Source organism: Cupressus sempervirens, chromosome 4, assembly GCF_028749045.1.
Source record: "Cupressus sempervirens isolate cs-2001-9-10 chromosome 4, ASM2874904v1, whole genome shotgun sequence".
In the NCBI taxonomy this organism is placed as follows: Eukaryota; Viridiplantae; Streptophyta; class Pinopsida; order Cupressales; family Cupressaceae; genus Cupressus; species Cupressus sempervirens.
The window spans coordinates 789,838,794-789,856,527 of record NC_143121.1 but is presented as its reverse complement, the minus strand read 5'-3'; the positions used below and the strand labels follow the sequence as shown (position 1 = coordinate 789,856,527).

The window sequence follows — 17,734 nt, the reverse complement described above, 5'->3', positions numbered from 1 at the left end:
ATCGGAAAAATGGTGAACCATTAACAGCTTCCATGCTTCCAATTGAGATACTACATGTTTCATTGTTACGCAACCAGTTTTAAAACAAAACTTACTCAGTTTTGCTCAAATTCATACAACATTTGATATTCACACTTAAAGGTGTCCAATAAAATATTTAGCTGAATCAAAAATGTTTTAATGTTGTATTTGCATCAAGTAAAAATTCCAAATTACTGTAAAAAATTTTAAAAACATTCCATCGTCTTACCTTCGCATAAATGAGATTCCACAGTTTTCTCAAAAGGCTGTCACTAAACATAGGGAAATTGTGAATATATTTGTCACTTACTGGCATAAATAGAAAATCCTTTCACAAAAGGATTAAAGAGCTTCACATTTCCAACTGTTTTCCATTTGATGGAAAAAGTCCATTTTCAATATGCATGAACAGCTCCTAATCATAAAGAATTGGAGAGCCTCCACAAATAGTTGGTATTATAATAGCATATACAACTCAGCAGACTGGAATCACAAGTAGTACATCAACCCTGTACATTTGATTCGTGCCACTGGAACATTAAAATTTGTCAGACTTATAAATATGCAGGCAATTATGTGACGCCATGCTTCATGTCATACTGTAATGACATTTGATTTCTAGCAAAATAGGGCTTTTCTTGTTTTCCTTTCTCCTAAACTTGAAGACTTTCCTTACAAATTGAATCAACCAAATGTGAGCACACGGGAAGGCAGCAGATTGTACAAGAACTTAATTTTACTTCGTGTAGAAAAGATCAATAATTCCTTTGTGAACATTTAGATAGAAAGAATGCAACAGATACAATGCCCTGCCATTTTAGCTGCCAAGAAAGCATAGAATGGTGTAAAATCATTCGAATAGAACAATTCATAAATACCACATGGCAGAACTGAAATGGCCTTTCTCAGGGAGAATCGAAGAAATCTTTCTAAAAGTTTACAATGTCTATACACGACCATCATTCTTATCTCTGATACCACGCTCCTCAGTAATATCTTCTAGTTCCTCTTCATCTACCCTTCTACCTGCCTGCTCCTTCCAATAAGCTACCAGTTTCTTCAGCCTGGCAACTTCTTTGGGGGTGACATTTTTGCTTGCATCATTTATTATTGAGCGTACTCGGGTCGCATAGCTATACCAAAGCAAGAAGATGTCATATTAGAGAAACATACATTTAAAATAAGTTCCAAGCTTGTGTTTTCATGGGCATAAATGACTTACGTAAGTGAATTATGGGTCTCATCCAAATTAGATTCTGCTGGAGATATGTTTACAAACATCAAGGTCTTTGCATTACCACCAAGCGAATCACTCATGAGCATGGTCAGCTTGTGATTCCTGTATGGTATATGTTGCCCTTCAGAAGCCAATGCACTAATCACATCACCCAGAGCTGAAAGAGATTTGTTTATACTTTGAGCCTCTTTCAGTTGATTCCCAGTTGATCCTGATTTCTTTACCCTCTCAGATCCAGCAAGATCAACAAAACTTAGCTGCAGCATCAAATCTTTAGATTAGTACAAAGCCAATCATCTAAATATACGAGGAAGTTCACCATTGCTACTGATAAACAGTTCAGAGTTCTTGACTTTCAAAGCAGAAAACCTTGGTACAAAACCAACAGTAGAAAGGTTACAAAGAAGGAACTCCTACACATTAAGAATTTAGCATTTTGGCTTTAGGTGCAGACCCAACATAAAATAAACAAGTACACGAAAGTAATATTAGAGAAACCTTCCTAAGCATTCATAATGACCTCTAGATACTACATTCATAGCAGGAATCTTTGGAATACACAAATGGGACCCTAAAACCTGAGTACACGGTGCAATAGTATCTCTATTACTGAAGAAACTATCAATTCCTTAAGCCTGTAGGTTTTTCTAAAAAGATATGGCGTCTCAATACTACTAAAAATTATCTTCTCTGGACAACTTTAAGGAAATAAATTGAACGACCAAGAGAAATCGAAACAAATACCTTTCCTTTAACTTGGACTTGAGTTTGAAGATTTGTGCTCTCTATTATAATAGAAAGTATTAAGTGTGATCTTGAACTTTCGGTATTCATCTGTGTTCCAGAAGTATGTCGCTTTTCTATCCCTTTAGACACAATAGCTTCAAGCTCTTCATATGTAGATATAGATACAACAGTAATATTCTCCACCATTACCATCCCCTACAAATAATATGATGTAATTAACATCAATCTGTTTTTAACTTGAGCAGCTGATATAGCTTCCAATATTTCAAATAAATGATTTCTTGTTGTATGGATTGGACTAGAAACACAGAGAAGTATGTAGTTCAAAGTTTATCAGCAAATATATTCAACATCTGTTGGAGGCTTGTCATATATAGAAGCAAGAATCAATGAAAAAATGCTTTAATAACTAAAATAATTAATAAAATAATTACCTTTGTATCTTTCTTAATTTCAAGTTTCATTCGCTTAGCATTTTTTGGCAAAAGTAGATCTACTAGTGTGTCCTGATACAACTCCACCATATATGCCTGCAAAATTGACAATAGCATTTCCTCCTTGTCAAATCATAAATTGTTCTACAGTCCAACAATAGAAACAATATAGATGATAAAGTATTTCTTGAACAATAAGAGAATACAGATAATACAGCACTGGTCCTTCAATAAAATCCAGAGATAGGGCATGACAAGAAAACCTCTTTCTTATCTTAAGAAGAGTGAAAAATTACAATTTAAAGACATTTACGGCAAAAATATTCATTCAGTTTTGATATTCCTCTCATTTTTTTTCATGCCTCAATACAGGGATGTGATGCAAATTCTTGAAGCAATAGGGTGGACAAAACACTAATTGCTAAAACATAATATGCTACCAAAAAGTCACTTAAATAAACGAGAGAAAAAAATAAGGGAGAGTGAAATATTCAACAAACAGAAAGGGTAGTTTGTTGCAAGGACTCAATAAGAAATTGTACTCATGTGATACTTAAGTACATTATGGGAAATCGGGGAGAAATATGTTAATGCTATAACCCTCTCCCTGATATGGCACCATCGACCTATACATCTCTATATAATCATGTCGAATAAAAAATGGAAAGATGCCAGTAAGAGATGGAATGTGTCATTTTCAAACTGTAACTGACAAGTTGGTGCCACATCCAAGACCTATTGTTGGTGCATTTTGTTGATAATGTTGTCAGGCACAAGTTTAAATGGCCATATTGTTGGTGATATAACTATTACAAGGTAATTGGTAAATACTTGCTTATTAATAACAGAGATCGAAAGATCAATTTATACAAAAGGAAGAGACGATATTTCCTTAGGAAACGATCGTAAAGAATAGAAACATTCTATTCCAGAGAAAGCAAAAAACGAAAGCAAACTAAAGCTAAAGATATTTACAAGATAACCATTAACTAATAATAGACGTCTTATCTATTATTGTAATACCCTCCCTTAATGGTTAATCTATCTAACACACCAAGCTGTCCTTTGAATTTGACAAACTTAGGACCAAGAGGCTTGGTGAGAATGTCTGCAGTCTGATCTGAGGTAGGAACATACTGCAGATCTATAGTCCCGTCTTCAACCAGCTGTCGTATGTAATGACAATGAACATCCACATGCTTGGTTTGTTCATGGAAGACTGGATTCCGTGCTAACTTGATAACGCCTTCGTTATCAACAAACAGAGTAGTCGGTCCTGCTGGTGACATCTGCATATCCCCAAGCATCCGACGAAGCCAAATAGCTTCACATCCTGCCTTAACAGTCCCTCTATATTCAACCTCTGTAGAAGAGAGAGAAACTGCCTGCTGCTTCTTGCTGGTCCATGTGACTGCACCGGATCCCAAACTGAACACATCCAGATGTTGACTTTTTATCATCAACAGAGCCTGCCCGATCTGAATCTGTGAACCCACTGAGTTTAGGATTAGAACTCCGAGAATACAGAAGTCCATAATCAGAAGTGCCCTTCACATAACGAAGCACACGCTTTGCTGCCATCCAATGATCAGCCTTAGGAGCTGTCATAAAGCGTGAAATATAGCTGACTGCGAAGCTGATATCAGGCCTAGTAGCAGATAGGTAGATGAGGCTGCCTACTAGTTGCCTATACGTAGTATCATCAACGGAAGGAGAATCAGACTTGGCTGATAACTTGAGACCTTTCTCCATAGGTGTAGATGCAAGTTTGCAATCCTGCATTCGGAATTTGTCTAACAAGGCTCTGGCATATTTGGACTGAGAGATGAATATACCAGAAGACTGTTGCCAAACTTCAACACCTAAGCAATAATGCATGAGCCCAAGGTCAGTCATATCAAAAGACTGGCATAAGTGTTGTTTGATTCCCTGAATCAAAGATGCCGAACTGCCAGTGATGATCAGATCATCCACATAGATAACCAAAAGGATGATGTCACTGTCAGTAGTCTTGATGTACAGATTTGAGTCTGAAGAACTCCTCTTGAAGCCTTGATCACTGAGGTACGTATCAATCTTGATGTACCATGCCCGAGAGGCTGCTTCAAACCATAGAGAGCTTTTACCAATCTGAGAACCTGATGGTCTTTACCAGCAACCTTGAAACCAGGAGGTTGCGTCATGTAGACCTCTTCATGGAGATCACCATTCAGGAAAGCACTCTTTACATCCATCTGATGGACCTTCCAGCCAAACTGTGCTGCCATAGCTAGGACTAATCTGATGGTGCTCATCTTTGCAGTAGGAGCAAAGGTCTCCTCATAATCAATGCCCTGACGCTGAGAAAAGCCCTTTTCCACTAAACGAGCTGTACTTATCCAAAGTACCATCTGATTTGTATTTGATTTTGTAGACCCATTTGCAGCTAATGGGTTTCTTCCCTGGGGGAAGATCAAAAAGGACCCAAGTGTTGTTCTTCAGCAGGCTCTGGTGTTCAGATTGCATGGCTTGTTCCCACTCTGGAATTCCTTTAGCCTTGGAATATGTTTGAGGTTCAAACACACTGTGAATGTTGGCCATAAGAGCAAAGTTAACAGAATCTATAGTTTTGCTCTTTTTCCGAGTAGTTCTCCCATCAATGAGCTCATCATCATGAAGATCAGCAAGTGTCTTAGCCCACCACTTAGGCCGGAGAGGAGAATGACCAACAGTAGTACTAGGAGATGCTTGATCAGTAGGATCCTGATCAGAAGAATCTGGATCAAACTCAGGTGAAGCATCTTCAAAACGAGGTGATCCTGCAGGAGAAGCCGGAGGTGCCTGTACAGGTATCACTGGTAGGACTGGAGCTGTAAGAGCTACTGGAGCCCTCCCATCAGGTGGACCTAATGGAAGCCGAACTCCCAAATCATGAACCTGCATAAGCTGGTCTGCTGGATCAGGAACAGGAGAAACAGGCATGAATGGTCCTCGCTGCTCATCAAAGACTACATCGCGGCTGTATATGAGACGAGACGTCTCAACATCAATAAGGCGGTAGGCTTTGTGAAGACTGCTATATCCAGCGAGCATCAGTTTCTAACTCTTGGCATCCAACTTGGTGCGTGAAGCATCAGGGATCCAAACAAAAGCAAGAGAGCCAAAAACCTTCAGGTGACTGATTCTGGGCTTGCGACCTGACCAGGCCTCTTCCGAAGTTTTACCTTTGACCGCCACTGTGGGTAATCGGTTCAACAGATAAACTGCAGTGTTAACTGCTTCTGCCCAAAAACGCTTCGGAACATGTCTGTGTTCGAGCATGGAACGAGCCATCTCGGTGATTGTCCTGTTCCGACGTTCAACTACACTGTTCTGTTGTGGCGTGTGGGGTGTGGTGAACTGGCGTTGGATGCCATGTGTATCCAAGAAGCTGGAGAAAACATTAGAACAAAATTCCCCCCCATTGTCTGATCTAAGAGTAATAATAGATTTCCCAGACTCTTTTTCAACTAAGGGTTTAAACTTCTGAAATACAATAAATGCATCGGATTTCTTTTTAAGGAAATACACCCACATTTTTCTACTGAAATCATCTACAAACAACAGAAAATACCTGTACCCAAGAACAGAAGGAGTGGCCATAGGGCCGCAGATATCAGCATGAACAAGCTGAAGTACTTGAGAAGCTCGCCAAGAATCGCCACTGGGGAAAGGTGTGCGATGTTGCTTCCCAGCCTGACATGCGTCACAAACTCCAAGGTGTTGGGTTTGAATCTCTGGCAAACCAAGAACAAGCTCATCCCGAGCACGTTGTGAGAGATAATGCACATTTAAGTGCCCATATCGCTGATGCCAAAGTGAGCTGATGGAAGATCGCCGAGCAGCCATAGCTAAGTCCTGAGAATCACCAGAATCAGTAAGTCTGAAAAGACCATGATCCTCAAGACCAACTGCAATAGTAGACTTAGTCGCCCGATTAGTGATGGTGCACTGATGTGAACTGAAGGTGACTGCCAAGTGTGGAGAATGTCGCAGCAACTGACTGACCGAGAGTAGATTTAGTTCCATCCCTGGAACGTAGTACACATCAAGGAATATGAGCTTCCTCCCAACAGACTGAATTTGAATGTTGCCTTTACCAACAACCGTGTACTCTTCTCCACCACCAAAGATAACAGAATCTGAATAAGGCTGGTAGTCAGTAAACCAGTCTCTGTGGTGAGTGAAATGTCGAGAGGCACCTGAATCAATGTACCAGGCAGATGACTGTACATGATCTGCAGGTCTTTTAGCCATGAAGGCATAAAAGGCAGATTCCACCTGCTCAGTGTGCTCTGCACTGTTCGCTTTGGGTTGCGAACCTGATTGCTTAGACTGGGCAGCTAAGCGTTTCCGACATGCAACCTTCATGTGACCATACTTGTGGCAATAGTTGCATTGAATGTTCTTCTTTTTGGTACCATCGGATGCTGGAGCAGAAGACTTCTGCTGAGATGGTTGCTGAAACTTGTCCTTATCCTTCTGAAAGGATTTCGCAGCAAAGGCTTGCTCAGTGGAGGTGGAACTGGAGCTGCTACCGAACTGTTGTTTCCACCGATCTTGCTGAAGTAGCAGGGTGCAGAGATCAGTGAACTTTAGATCAACACCAATAGATGTGATGTTGAGAGTCTCGATAAAATGCTCATAGGAATTTGGTAAACTTCGAAGAGTGATTACCACAATATCCTCTTCCTCCATCTTGCGACCGATGGCAAGTAACTGATCACGGATTTCCTGAATCCGATTCAGGTGTGCCTGGAGCGAGGTGCACTCATCCATGACAATAGAAAACAGAGTGTTTTTCAGAAAGAAGGCTCTGCTCTTGTCGGAAGTCTCATGAAGACGTTTTAGATGTGTCCAGATTTCGGCCGCTGTCTTGCCGGATGGAATCTGAGAAAGCTGGTCATCAGCTACGGAGAGTTTGAGAAGCATTACTGCCTCTCGATTGTTCAGATCCCATGTATCTTGATCAGGACCCGGAGAAGTCGGACGCTGCTTAACACCCAGAACAAGTTGATCGGTGTTTCGATATTCGAAGATTGCGATGATGCGCTGCTTCCAAGTTCCATAATTGCGACCATTGAATTTGGAATTATGCTCGAGCAAAATATTTGTCAGAGATGCCATGGCACGTTTTTCAATGAAAAACTGTGAAAATCTATGAAGGCACGTTCTTCGAGGCAAAAATACGGAAGACCCAAAAAAATCAGAGAATGACCCAAAAGAGAGCTCGAAAAACCTAGAAGGAATCTGCTGTCGTTTTCTAAATCCGCTGGCTCGAAAATTGAGGCACAAAAATCGAGGCACCCAGAAAAAACGGACGACAACCCAGTTGAGCTCTCGAAAAACCCACCAAGAATCTGCAAACAAAAAAAAATTTCGACCCCAAAAATTAGGGTTTCGAAAAAAAACGGCCCTAGCTGAAAAAAGCTTGAAAAAACTTCAGATTTCTTGATAAAAAATGGTCGAATCTGCTTCCCAGAGCACGATGACAGACTGAGACGGCTAAGAGCATGAAGATTTGATACAGAAACATGCAAATTTTCACCCCAAAAACGCGAGTCTTCAAAAAATGGCCACGATTTCCACGCGATTTGCAGACCCGTAATTCGGGAATTTCTCCAAGCAGAAAAACCCTAGGTGGATTTTGGAGAAATTAGCTGAAATAATTTTGGAAAAATTTAAACAAATAATTTCAAGAAGAAATTATAAATTTTTCCGAAAAAATTTAAGTATTTAGCTCTGATACCATATTACAAGGTAATTGGTAAATACTTGCTTATTAATAACAGAGATCGAAAGGTCAATTTATACAAAAGGAAGAGACGATGTTTCCTTAGGAAACGATCGTAAAGAATAGAAACATTCTATTCCAGAGAAAGCAAAAAACGAAAGCAAACTAAAGCTAAAGATATTTACAAGATAACCATTAACTAATAATAGACGTCTTATCTATTATTGTAATAATAACATCATCATATTGCTTCAATTTCATATCTGAAGACATTTGGAAATGTAACCAAAGTGGTTAGGTTACCCTAGGTGCACTCCTTGATGACTGTCCAAAGACTCGTAGTGAAGTAATCTGATCTGTCTGTTCAGAACTTTAAGTCTATATATATGTCCATGAAACCAAACTTTATCACTGGACTGTTTATATCCAGTTGCTTGATATGCCAAATTTGTTTGAAAAAAAATTTTTATCTGTTTGACACGTGTGGCACAAGAAAAATCTATTGTCAATGGAACTGTGAGTTACACACATTGGAGACTGACAATTGGATTAGGTCATCTCCAGTAGAATTGTTTAGAGCTTTGTTGTAGGCATGGTAACATCAATTTACTCATTGTCAACTTCATATTCCATTTTCTCCACTTTTTTGTAGCTTCGCTGATTCTCCAACAGGTTAGTAGATAATGAGTATGCAAGCCATACTATTTTCATGTATGTGAATGCCTGAATATATTAAGAAGATGCGCATAATCTGCTTAACCACCTCTATCTATTTGTCCATTTATAGATATTGGTCAAATTCCTGCCCACCATACGTGGCTAGACAAAAGGTATTCAAGAATCTAGTATGCTTAAGACAATTATAGAGGTAATTAAGAGCAAAACTAGAGACAAACATAGAGGTATAATTAAGGGTAATTGTAGAGATTATTGCAGGTCAAGAAAGAAAGAATATTAAATAAGAGAAAATTAGCACTTATCATTCTGTTAACTTGAATTAATGCAGATGGTCAACAATCATGCAACTAGGGGGCACAAAAGCAAAACAACGAGAAATAAAGGATAAATACTCAACCTGGGAAAAATATTTAAGCATAGTCAAAATCTTGTCAATAATATTGTCAAGAAAGTTGAGCTGTGCTCCCAAGTAAAATGACACAACCTAGACCAAAAATCAATAAGTTGCAAAAACATAGGATAGAAAAAGTTAATTCAAAACTGATGCAGGAGCATCCTGGGGTAGTCAGCAATCCTGTATGTAGGAGCATCAGGCTCGGATTTGTCGACTTACAGCTCGCGCAATTGGGGATGTGTTTGAGGCACATTTGGGAACCATGTCCTAAGTACGCATAAAGTTTGGAGTAATAGTATTGGAGTTAGAGCTTTTTGGTGGCTATTAGTAACGTGTTCCTGATTTACTGGCAGACTTTGGAGATTGTTTTCACAAGCTTCGATCTGCCGGAGTTGGCTTATGCGCTCTTGGATTTGGATTGTTGGATGGCATGTGGACCTATGCCTAAGCGTGCATACTTTTATGTTGTCATATGAGTTAGTTATGCATTGTAAACTTGGGGCTTCCTAAGTATTTAGTTATTTCATATATTTAATGTTCATTGCCAAGCCGACTTGTGGCTTGAGGGTTTATTTAATGTGAGTATTTATTTAATGTAACTTGCTAGGCCGACCTGTGAATTGGTTTAAAATAAATAGAGGGTCTTGGGATGTCTAGAGTCAAGGAGTTCAGCATGGAATAGCTGAGAGGAGCGAATTTTAGCAGAGTTAGTAGCTGAGAGGAGAGAAGTTTAGTAGCGTTTGTAGTTGAGTGTGGGCTTGAAAAACAAGAAGGTTGCTTGGTGGCTTGTGAGCACAAGTTTAGCCGTGATGAGAATACTGATGTGAAGAAGGATGAAGAAGCAGCCTTGACATCACCACTTATGATGGCTGCCCTGACTATAGTTAGTTTACATTTTCTCGATGACCTAGTTATCTCTTCCATTGGATTGCGAAGCAGTTATATTTACTTGTTGAGCAGTATGACAAAGTTGAAGCTGCCAATAGAGAAGTCAGATTTGAAACCTATAGCACTTGTGACTATATATAGACTTTGTAAGAAGAATACTTCAAAATATTATCAAGACAGAAAAGGTAAATCCTTAAATAAAACTCTAAATATCAATAGGATATGACTTGAGCAAGAAGCAGGGCAAGTGAATCAACCCTACAAATAGAAGACTTTAGGGTATGTGTAAGAGAAGAGTAAAACAAATGAGTGGCATAGAAGAAGCCAGCCAAAGAGAAAATAAACACTGACAACCATAGTTTGCAAACTCGGACTTGGAGAGCACTCGGCAAGCCCAATTTTTTTAACTCCACGAAAACCCAGAGAGAACTCGACAATAACTGGGCAACATAGAAAGAACTAAATATTAAATTCTCTGAAAGAAACTTATCTTATTTGTAAAAATCAATTGCAAAATGTATTAAATTAAAAAATGACATCTTGAAAAAGAAAATGCATGGTTTTGTAGCTAAAACAGCATGTGAAAAACACATTCTAACCAACAATTTACCTGCATCAACATTTTTGCCCCTAGTTTTCTGTGTCTAGAAAAATGCAAGAGTTAAACTTGAGAGTACTCGCCCAACAAAAAAAAATGGAGAGTACTCGGCAACTTGGGGAATACTCGGAGAGTTTGCAAACTATGTTGACAACTTAAGTAATATCTGAAATTTTAATTATCGAAATGGCTAAAGAAATTCTATAAAAAAGAAAAAACAAACCAAAAAAAAATGAAATTTTAGTTTGAAGAAAAATGATAAAATAAATTGTCAGCAAATAAAAAACATGTCTTCTATTACTTCATAGGATGGATGAATGTACAACAGTCCAATTGTCCAACCAGCTTGCCAGTAAGCTAACAGCAGTCGTACAGGACCACCAAACAAGCAAAAACCATTTTTGCCTGTGACGGCAGCAGAGGAGATCAAAAGATAATGTAAAAACCAAATCTCAAATACAAAGACAATTTAACTTTTCAGGATTCCTCAACTGAAAATTGATGCGGCCAGTGAAAATTTTGTCAAAGTAATTAACTAGTTTCTTATAACAGTATTTCCAGATGTTAGTGGGAGCCCAACACAGCCAAGAAAGGGTTGTAGATTTTTGGCACAGCCTGATGAGAATTATGGTATGGCACCACTGAGCAAATGTTACAGAAAGATGACCAACAAAGAGTTGAGAATTTCCAAAAACATGGATATCAGAGTTTGAGATCTCCAAACAGTTGCTTCCCAATGAATAGGGCATCCCCAAAGAGTTGAGATTTGCTAATAATACCTAAGCACTTCTAGAAGCATAGAAATTGCTGGATGTGAAGTATCACTAAGTGGAGATTGGTCAAGGTTGTTTGCAATACCATTGCACTTGGGCAGATTAAATGTAATCAGCGGTATGTTTGTTAATACCTTTGGTTATACAATAGCAATTTAAAAACAGGGGGAAATTTATTTAATATAGGAAGCTTCTTGTATTCATCTATGAAGAATTCATCATATACATTATAGAACCGTATTACATAACATTAGAGCTAAATTGGATCAGGGCCTTCTCCCTGCTTATCTAATAAAAAAGACGAGCTGAATTGAGAATTCACGAGTCAAAACAAAAAAGTTATTTACCGTATTTCATTATATAACTATATGATAAAATATAAGAGCTAAATTGAGAGTTTACGTGACATAAAAGTTAACAACATTTCAATGTCTAATCATTTGAATTTTCATTAGCAATGTGTGCATATTATCTTTTCGGGCTATTAGATTCAATCTCTATAAACTGAAACCTGAACATGACTGCACTTGAAAATCAGAAGGTACCATCTAATATCATCACAAGACCATAAGCTCAATTGGTTTAGAATTATGCTCTTCACAGCAACGCATTTAACTTTAATGAATAAAAAAACAGCATTAAATATAGACAATATACGAATTTTTAGTGTCAATCTAATTCAAATGAAGATCTCTAACAGAAAAAACAAACATTTTCTACAACAAAAGCTGTAACAATCATCACTGGTAATGTTTCAAAAATATTTCTGAGCTAACATACTAGTATGTACCTTCAAAAGTGGTGGTCTTATTCAAATGTCATCAAACAAGGAAACTGGCGCATTAGTGGGTCTATTTGAATTAGTAATTACTGTTACTGAAATCTATGTTCCAAAGACTTACAAAAGCATATACCTGCAATGGGAAATACTTATGGCCAGATTTCTCTCAAGTTGAGAAAGCATTTACTTGGCCAGCAAGTATATTAAAGCATTGATTAAAGGCCATTCAGTAACCATTAAGCCTCTTATATTTTGATTATATTACCTAACTGTTCGATCAGAGAAGTTTGAACGTCTTTCTGCTACACATGAATCCATAACATGAAATTTTTAACTTCGAAGTTATTCATGTCAACAAATTAAATAACGCATCTGTATTTATAGGTTGAGTTGTAAATTCAATTGCGATGGAATGTGCTCTATTCTTAGTCAATATTAATTTCCATGTTATTGAAACATTGCTGCAATTTACTGTTGTGTTATTTTTTATAAATTTCAGCTTTGCAATTTTTCCACCCAAGGACAGTTGGGACAACTAGGCCTTCTTTCTTCTTGTTTATTCCAACATCTAAATAATCAATCTATTGGATGGTTGGGGTCAAGCAAGAACTAGCATATATGAGGAAGGAGATTCCTCAGTTAAGGAAAGAAATAGGAAGCTGAAGGTAATTCAGGAAAATCAGCAAGTTGTGTTGAAATACATGAAGACCCCAGACATAGATGAAATAAATGCAGAGGTCAATTCATTCAACCATGCCAAGAGAGAATTGACATATATGAGAAAGGAGATTCCTCAGTTGAGGAAAGAAATAAGAAGCTGAAGGTATTCAGGAAATCAGCAAGTTGTGATGAAATACATGAAGACCCCGGACATAGATGAAATAAATGCAGTGGTCAATTCATTCAACCACGCCTTCCCAGAGCATGTAGCTAATTTGTAAATGGAAGGAAAAGCAACTTTGATCATTTTGGCAGAGGGTTTGAAGATTTTTCAGAGTTACTGGCAAGTAGAAACACAACCAGAAGATGCAGTCCCGTCTTTGTTGTTTTTTGCTATGTTCAGAGGTTGAATACTTGTCAAAATCAACGCTAGTAAGGTTGGAGAATTTCTTAAGGGTTGAGCTCATAGAAGACTTAGCAAACTCTGAAAACGTGTTTTGAGCAAGCAGAAACTCCACTGCCCAAACAGGGGCAAAATCACAAAATTTTAGGGCACATTTTGGAAAAAACGAGGCCCCGCTTCTTTGATCATTCTTCTTTAGATTAGAACTAGCCTCTGTTGACGATTCGGGTGCAGGTGCAAGAATTAAGTGCTCTGATGCATTTTTTTCTTCTTCTTCTTTTTTTTTTGGGGGGGGGGGGGGGGGGGGTGGGGGATGCATTTATATATAAACTAAATCATTTGATACTATGATACTTCACATTTGCATCCAGTTGTCTACAACAGCTTAGTACAATATTGTACACATAAGCTGTTTTGATCATTTCCACAACATTTACACTTGCCTAGAACAGCTTAAGTAAAAGGAATATTGTACTCAATCTGACAGTTTACATCGGTCTTGTCTACACATGAACAATTGCCAAGTTGAGCAATAGAATTGGCAACCTCGAGTAACCAAGCTGTTAACATTAGACTGGTCTGCATAGAAGCAGTTTCTAGATTGAGTAATCAAATTGAAAAATTTCATTAACTTAGGTCATCACACTCTACATTGCAAATGTTTTTTTACTTGTGAGATTGAAAAATTGCATAATAGAAATGGTCTTAGCCAAAAGCGATGAAGCTGAAAGTCATGACTCACAAATTTTAAAAACAATACAAGAATGACGTGCAATTAAGGATGTTGAAAAATCCTGCTTTCTGGAATGCAATTCCTGTGTACAAATGCAAATGGTAAACTCGAATTATCTAGAAACTATTTGCTTTTATTTTCCGTTTTCTAGAATGTGATCTTACCTAGAAGAACTTAAGTAAGCAAGATATTTTAATTATCTAGAACAGCTTAAATAGAAGGCATATTGTACTCATTCTGGTAGTTGTTTACATCAGCCTTGTCTACATATAAGCAGTTACCAAGTCGTGCAATAAAATTGACAAGCTCCAGAAACTAAACAGTTGGCTTACATCAGGCTAATCTGTGTTAATGTTTAAGGTAGCTACGATAGATATAATCCGTTCCTATGATGACCTGCAATATGGAACAGTATCATAATTATTATCTGGCATCAATTGACATGTCACCGTTTTGGTTCCTTGTTGGCACCATGCATGAGACATTATCCATGCTGGCAATATTAACAGTGTGGTTTAGCATTCTTGGCATTGTGCGAATGTTAAACTGCTGGCAGTGTTGTCAATGATTTATGGTATAGAGAAGTTTCCGGCCATTTATGAGTATCATCAGTTCTTGCATTTATATTATTCCAGTCCATAAACATAACAGTCTGAATATAAGCAGTTGCTAGATTGAGTAATCAAAGTTGACAAGTTCAACAGCTTAGGTCATCAGACTCTACATTGCAAAAAAAAAGTGTACCTTGCGTAATACGATTAAGTTGTTTTTAATTTTAAAAAGCATCAATCTTGACAGGGTGTGGATGCCTGTGGAAGCTCACGGGTGCCTTGTGTATGTGTTGCAGGAAGCGCATCCTGGGAATCCAACGCTCTGTGGATGTGTAGGTGCACATCTAAAGAACATCTGAGTGCCCAGGATGTGCTTCCTGCACACATCCACAAGACACCAGCATTTGCATCCGCATCAGAACAAATCTGCTTCCAAATCCAGGCCAGGATGCTGCGAATCAGTAACTTAGGAAGTAGCTTTAGATAGTTTTGCTGCAGTTTTAAAAAAATCCAACCCTAAATAATGTATAAAAACCCCAGTTACAGGTTTGGCAATTTTCAGTGATAAAATCTATATAAATTTCCAATTTGTTTGTAATAAGGGCTGAGAATTATCTGTTAGAGCACGAATAATAAATGGTGTTATAATCTCAAATATGTGCATAGGGCTAACTTTGTGAGTATGAAATAAAATTTGGATTCAAGGGCCATTTATTGTGTTCCTTGGTTTTACTCAATCATTTGCTTTGGTTGGTGGTGATTATCAAATGCTTGCTTGTTGTGTTGGACAACATGATTAACTCACTTCTACTTGTGAATTGAGGATGAATTTGGCTTGAATGTGCTTGTGTGTATGGCTTTGCAATTTTTGATGAATTGTGAGAAATCTTTTGTTACTTGAATTACCTTAGATGATTGCATCATGTTTTTATGAATTGTGGGAGTCCAAGTTCATGATTGCATGGTTCCTATTTCAATAATTTATGGTTTCTATTATCTTTGTTTAGTATCTAATGGATATCTATTGTAATCTCCTGTAAATATTAGAAGGTTTCTAATATTTAGTTTCATGTTTCTAGAATAGAAAGTTTCTATTATTTACGATCGTTTCCTAAGGAAACATCATTCAGTATCTTGTATAAATATTTTCAATTACTTACATAAAATGGTATAAGACCCAATACTCTAAAAAAATTCGAAAATAATTATAATTTCTTGGTTGAAATTACCAGCCTTTTATTTTTGAAATTATTTTCATGCATATTTGCTTCCAAAACCTCAGGTTCGACTAGGGTTTTTTGCCAAAAAATCGCCCCATATTTTCTGTAACTCTTGCGATTTTTTCCAGTCAGGAAACTTGCGCCCTTCTATCTACAACTAGCGTGATTGAATCCTCTGAAAATCGAGGATTATTCTCTGCTATTCACGCAGAGGTCTGTTGGGCGCCATTTCTTTGCAACTCACGCCCAGATTTTTCTACCACTCGCGTCCAAATTTCTTTGAAAATTGCGCCTCTGTTTTTTGGCCTGTTTTTTCTATTTTTTCTTTCCAAAATAGTGGTTTTTTTTGCCTATTTGGAGGCTTCTAGGATTTTTACAAACCTCTGCTATTTATTTGCTCCCAAATTCTGCAAGTTTCTATGCAAATCTGCGATTTTTCTAAGCTTTTTTGTAGCCAGTGTCGTTTTTGTTCGAAACCTTAAATTTATGTACCATATCAAAAACAAATTATAGATTCGTGATGGGTTTTTAGAGAGATCAACTAGGTTGTTCATTTTCAAGGTGCCTCATTTTTCGAGCTAGCAGATCCAAAATCCAACACATTCCCTTTGGGTTTTCCGAGCTCTCTTCTAGGGACCTTTTCAATTTTTCTAACTCTTCTGTTTTTTGCCTCAAAGTACATGCCTTAGGATTTTCACGCTTTTTCACTAAAAAATGTGCTATGGCATCTTTAAATAATATTTTGCTTGAGGGTGTCATAGGGTCCTTGGTCTATTGGTGAAGTTGAAAGACTCACAAAGAGCCCACCAGGGATCATGTCTTGCTAAGTGCAAGGCCCTATGGATAATTATATGAAGCAACTACAAAAATTGTTTTGCCCTATTTGCCAATAGTGGCATGTTGTGATGGTTAAGTTGTTGAGTTGTTATCCTTGCCATCAAGGTTCAAATCTAATGGGGATGAGGTCCACCGTTTGTGGCCTCACTGGTTCATAGCTCCAAGTCAAAGCGTTTACCCCTCTTAAAAAAAAATTTGCTAGAGGGAAATCAGAAGTTCAACAATCGCAATTATGGGACGTGAAAACAACGGATGCTAACCACCTTCAAATATCGCGACAACGATAAAGTAGTTCTAGTTCACAGCAATCTTCTCAACAAAGGTCCTTTGCTCCAGCTTCAAAAGGCTCTAGGAAAAAGAACATTCAATGCAACTATTGCCACAAGTATGGGCACATGAAGGTTGAATGTTAGAAGTGCTTAGCTGCCCTCTCTAAGCAATCTGGTTCGCAGTCCATTAAGGGAGGGTATTACGATAATAGATAATAGATAGTTTCTATTATCTCTATTTAGTAGCTACTAGTTATCTATTGTAATCTCCTGTAAATATTAGAAAGTTTCTAATGTTTAGTTTCCTATTTCTAGAATAGAATGTTGAATGTCGGAAGCACTTAGCTGCCCTATCTAAGCAATCTAGTTCGCAGCCCACAGTGGTGCCTTTTACACTTTTTGACACCTTCGTGCTCTGGATAGATTAACTATTAAGGGAGGGTATTACGATAATAGATGGTTTCTATTATCTATGTTTAGTAGCTATTGGTTATCTATTGTAATCTCCTATAAATATTATAAAGTTTCTAATATTTAGTTTCCTATTTCTAGAATAGAATGTTTCTATTCTTTATAATTGTTTCCTAAGGAAACATCACTTGGTCTCTTGTATAAATTGATCTCTTGATCACTGTTAATAACAAGCAAATATTTTTCAATTACTTTTGTAATAGTTCATTGATTCAATCTAACCATCTATAGAAGCAAGTTTGTATCTGAGAAATGATTGTCCATAATAGTTTGCTTTCCTTTACAAT

The 17,734-nt window shown here is 37.6% G+C and overlaps 1 protein-coding gene across 1 annotated transcript in view; it reads right to left on the bottom strand.

Annotated features, from left to right (window-relative positions):
- Positions 1-300: 300 nt before the first annotated feature.
- ZWI (kinesin-like calmodulin-binding protein (ZWICHEL)) overlaps positions 301-17,734 on the bottom strand; it is a 98,657-nt gene continuing 81,223 nt past the window's right edge. The window contains exons 20-23 of the mRNA XM_089826899.1: positions 2,440-2,535; positions 2,003-2,200; positions 1,244-1,515; positions 301-1,154 (exon numbers count right to left, since the gene is read on the bottom strand). Coding sequence (XP_089683025.1) covers positions 968-1,154; positions 1,244-1,515; positions 2,003-2,200; positions 2,440-2,535 — 753 coding nt within the window. The 3' untranslated portion in view covers positions 301-967. The remainder of the gene's footprint in view (positions 1,155-1,243; positions 1,516-2,002; positions 2,201-2,439; positions 2,536-17,734) is intronic.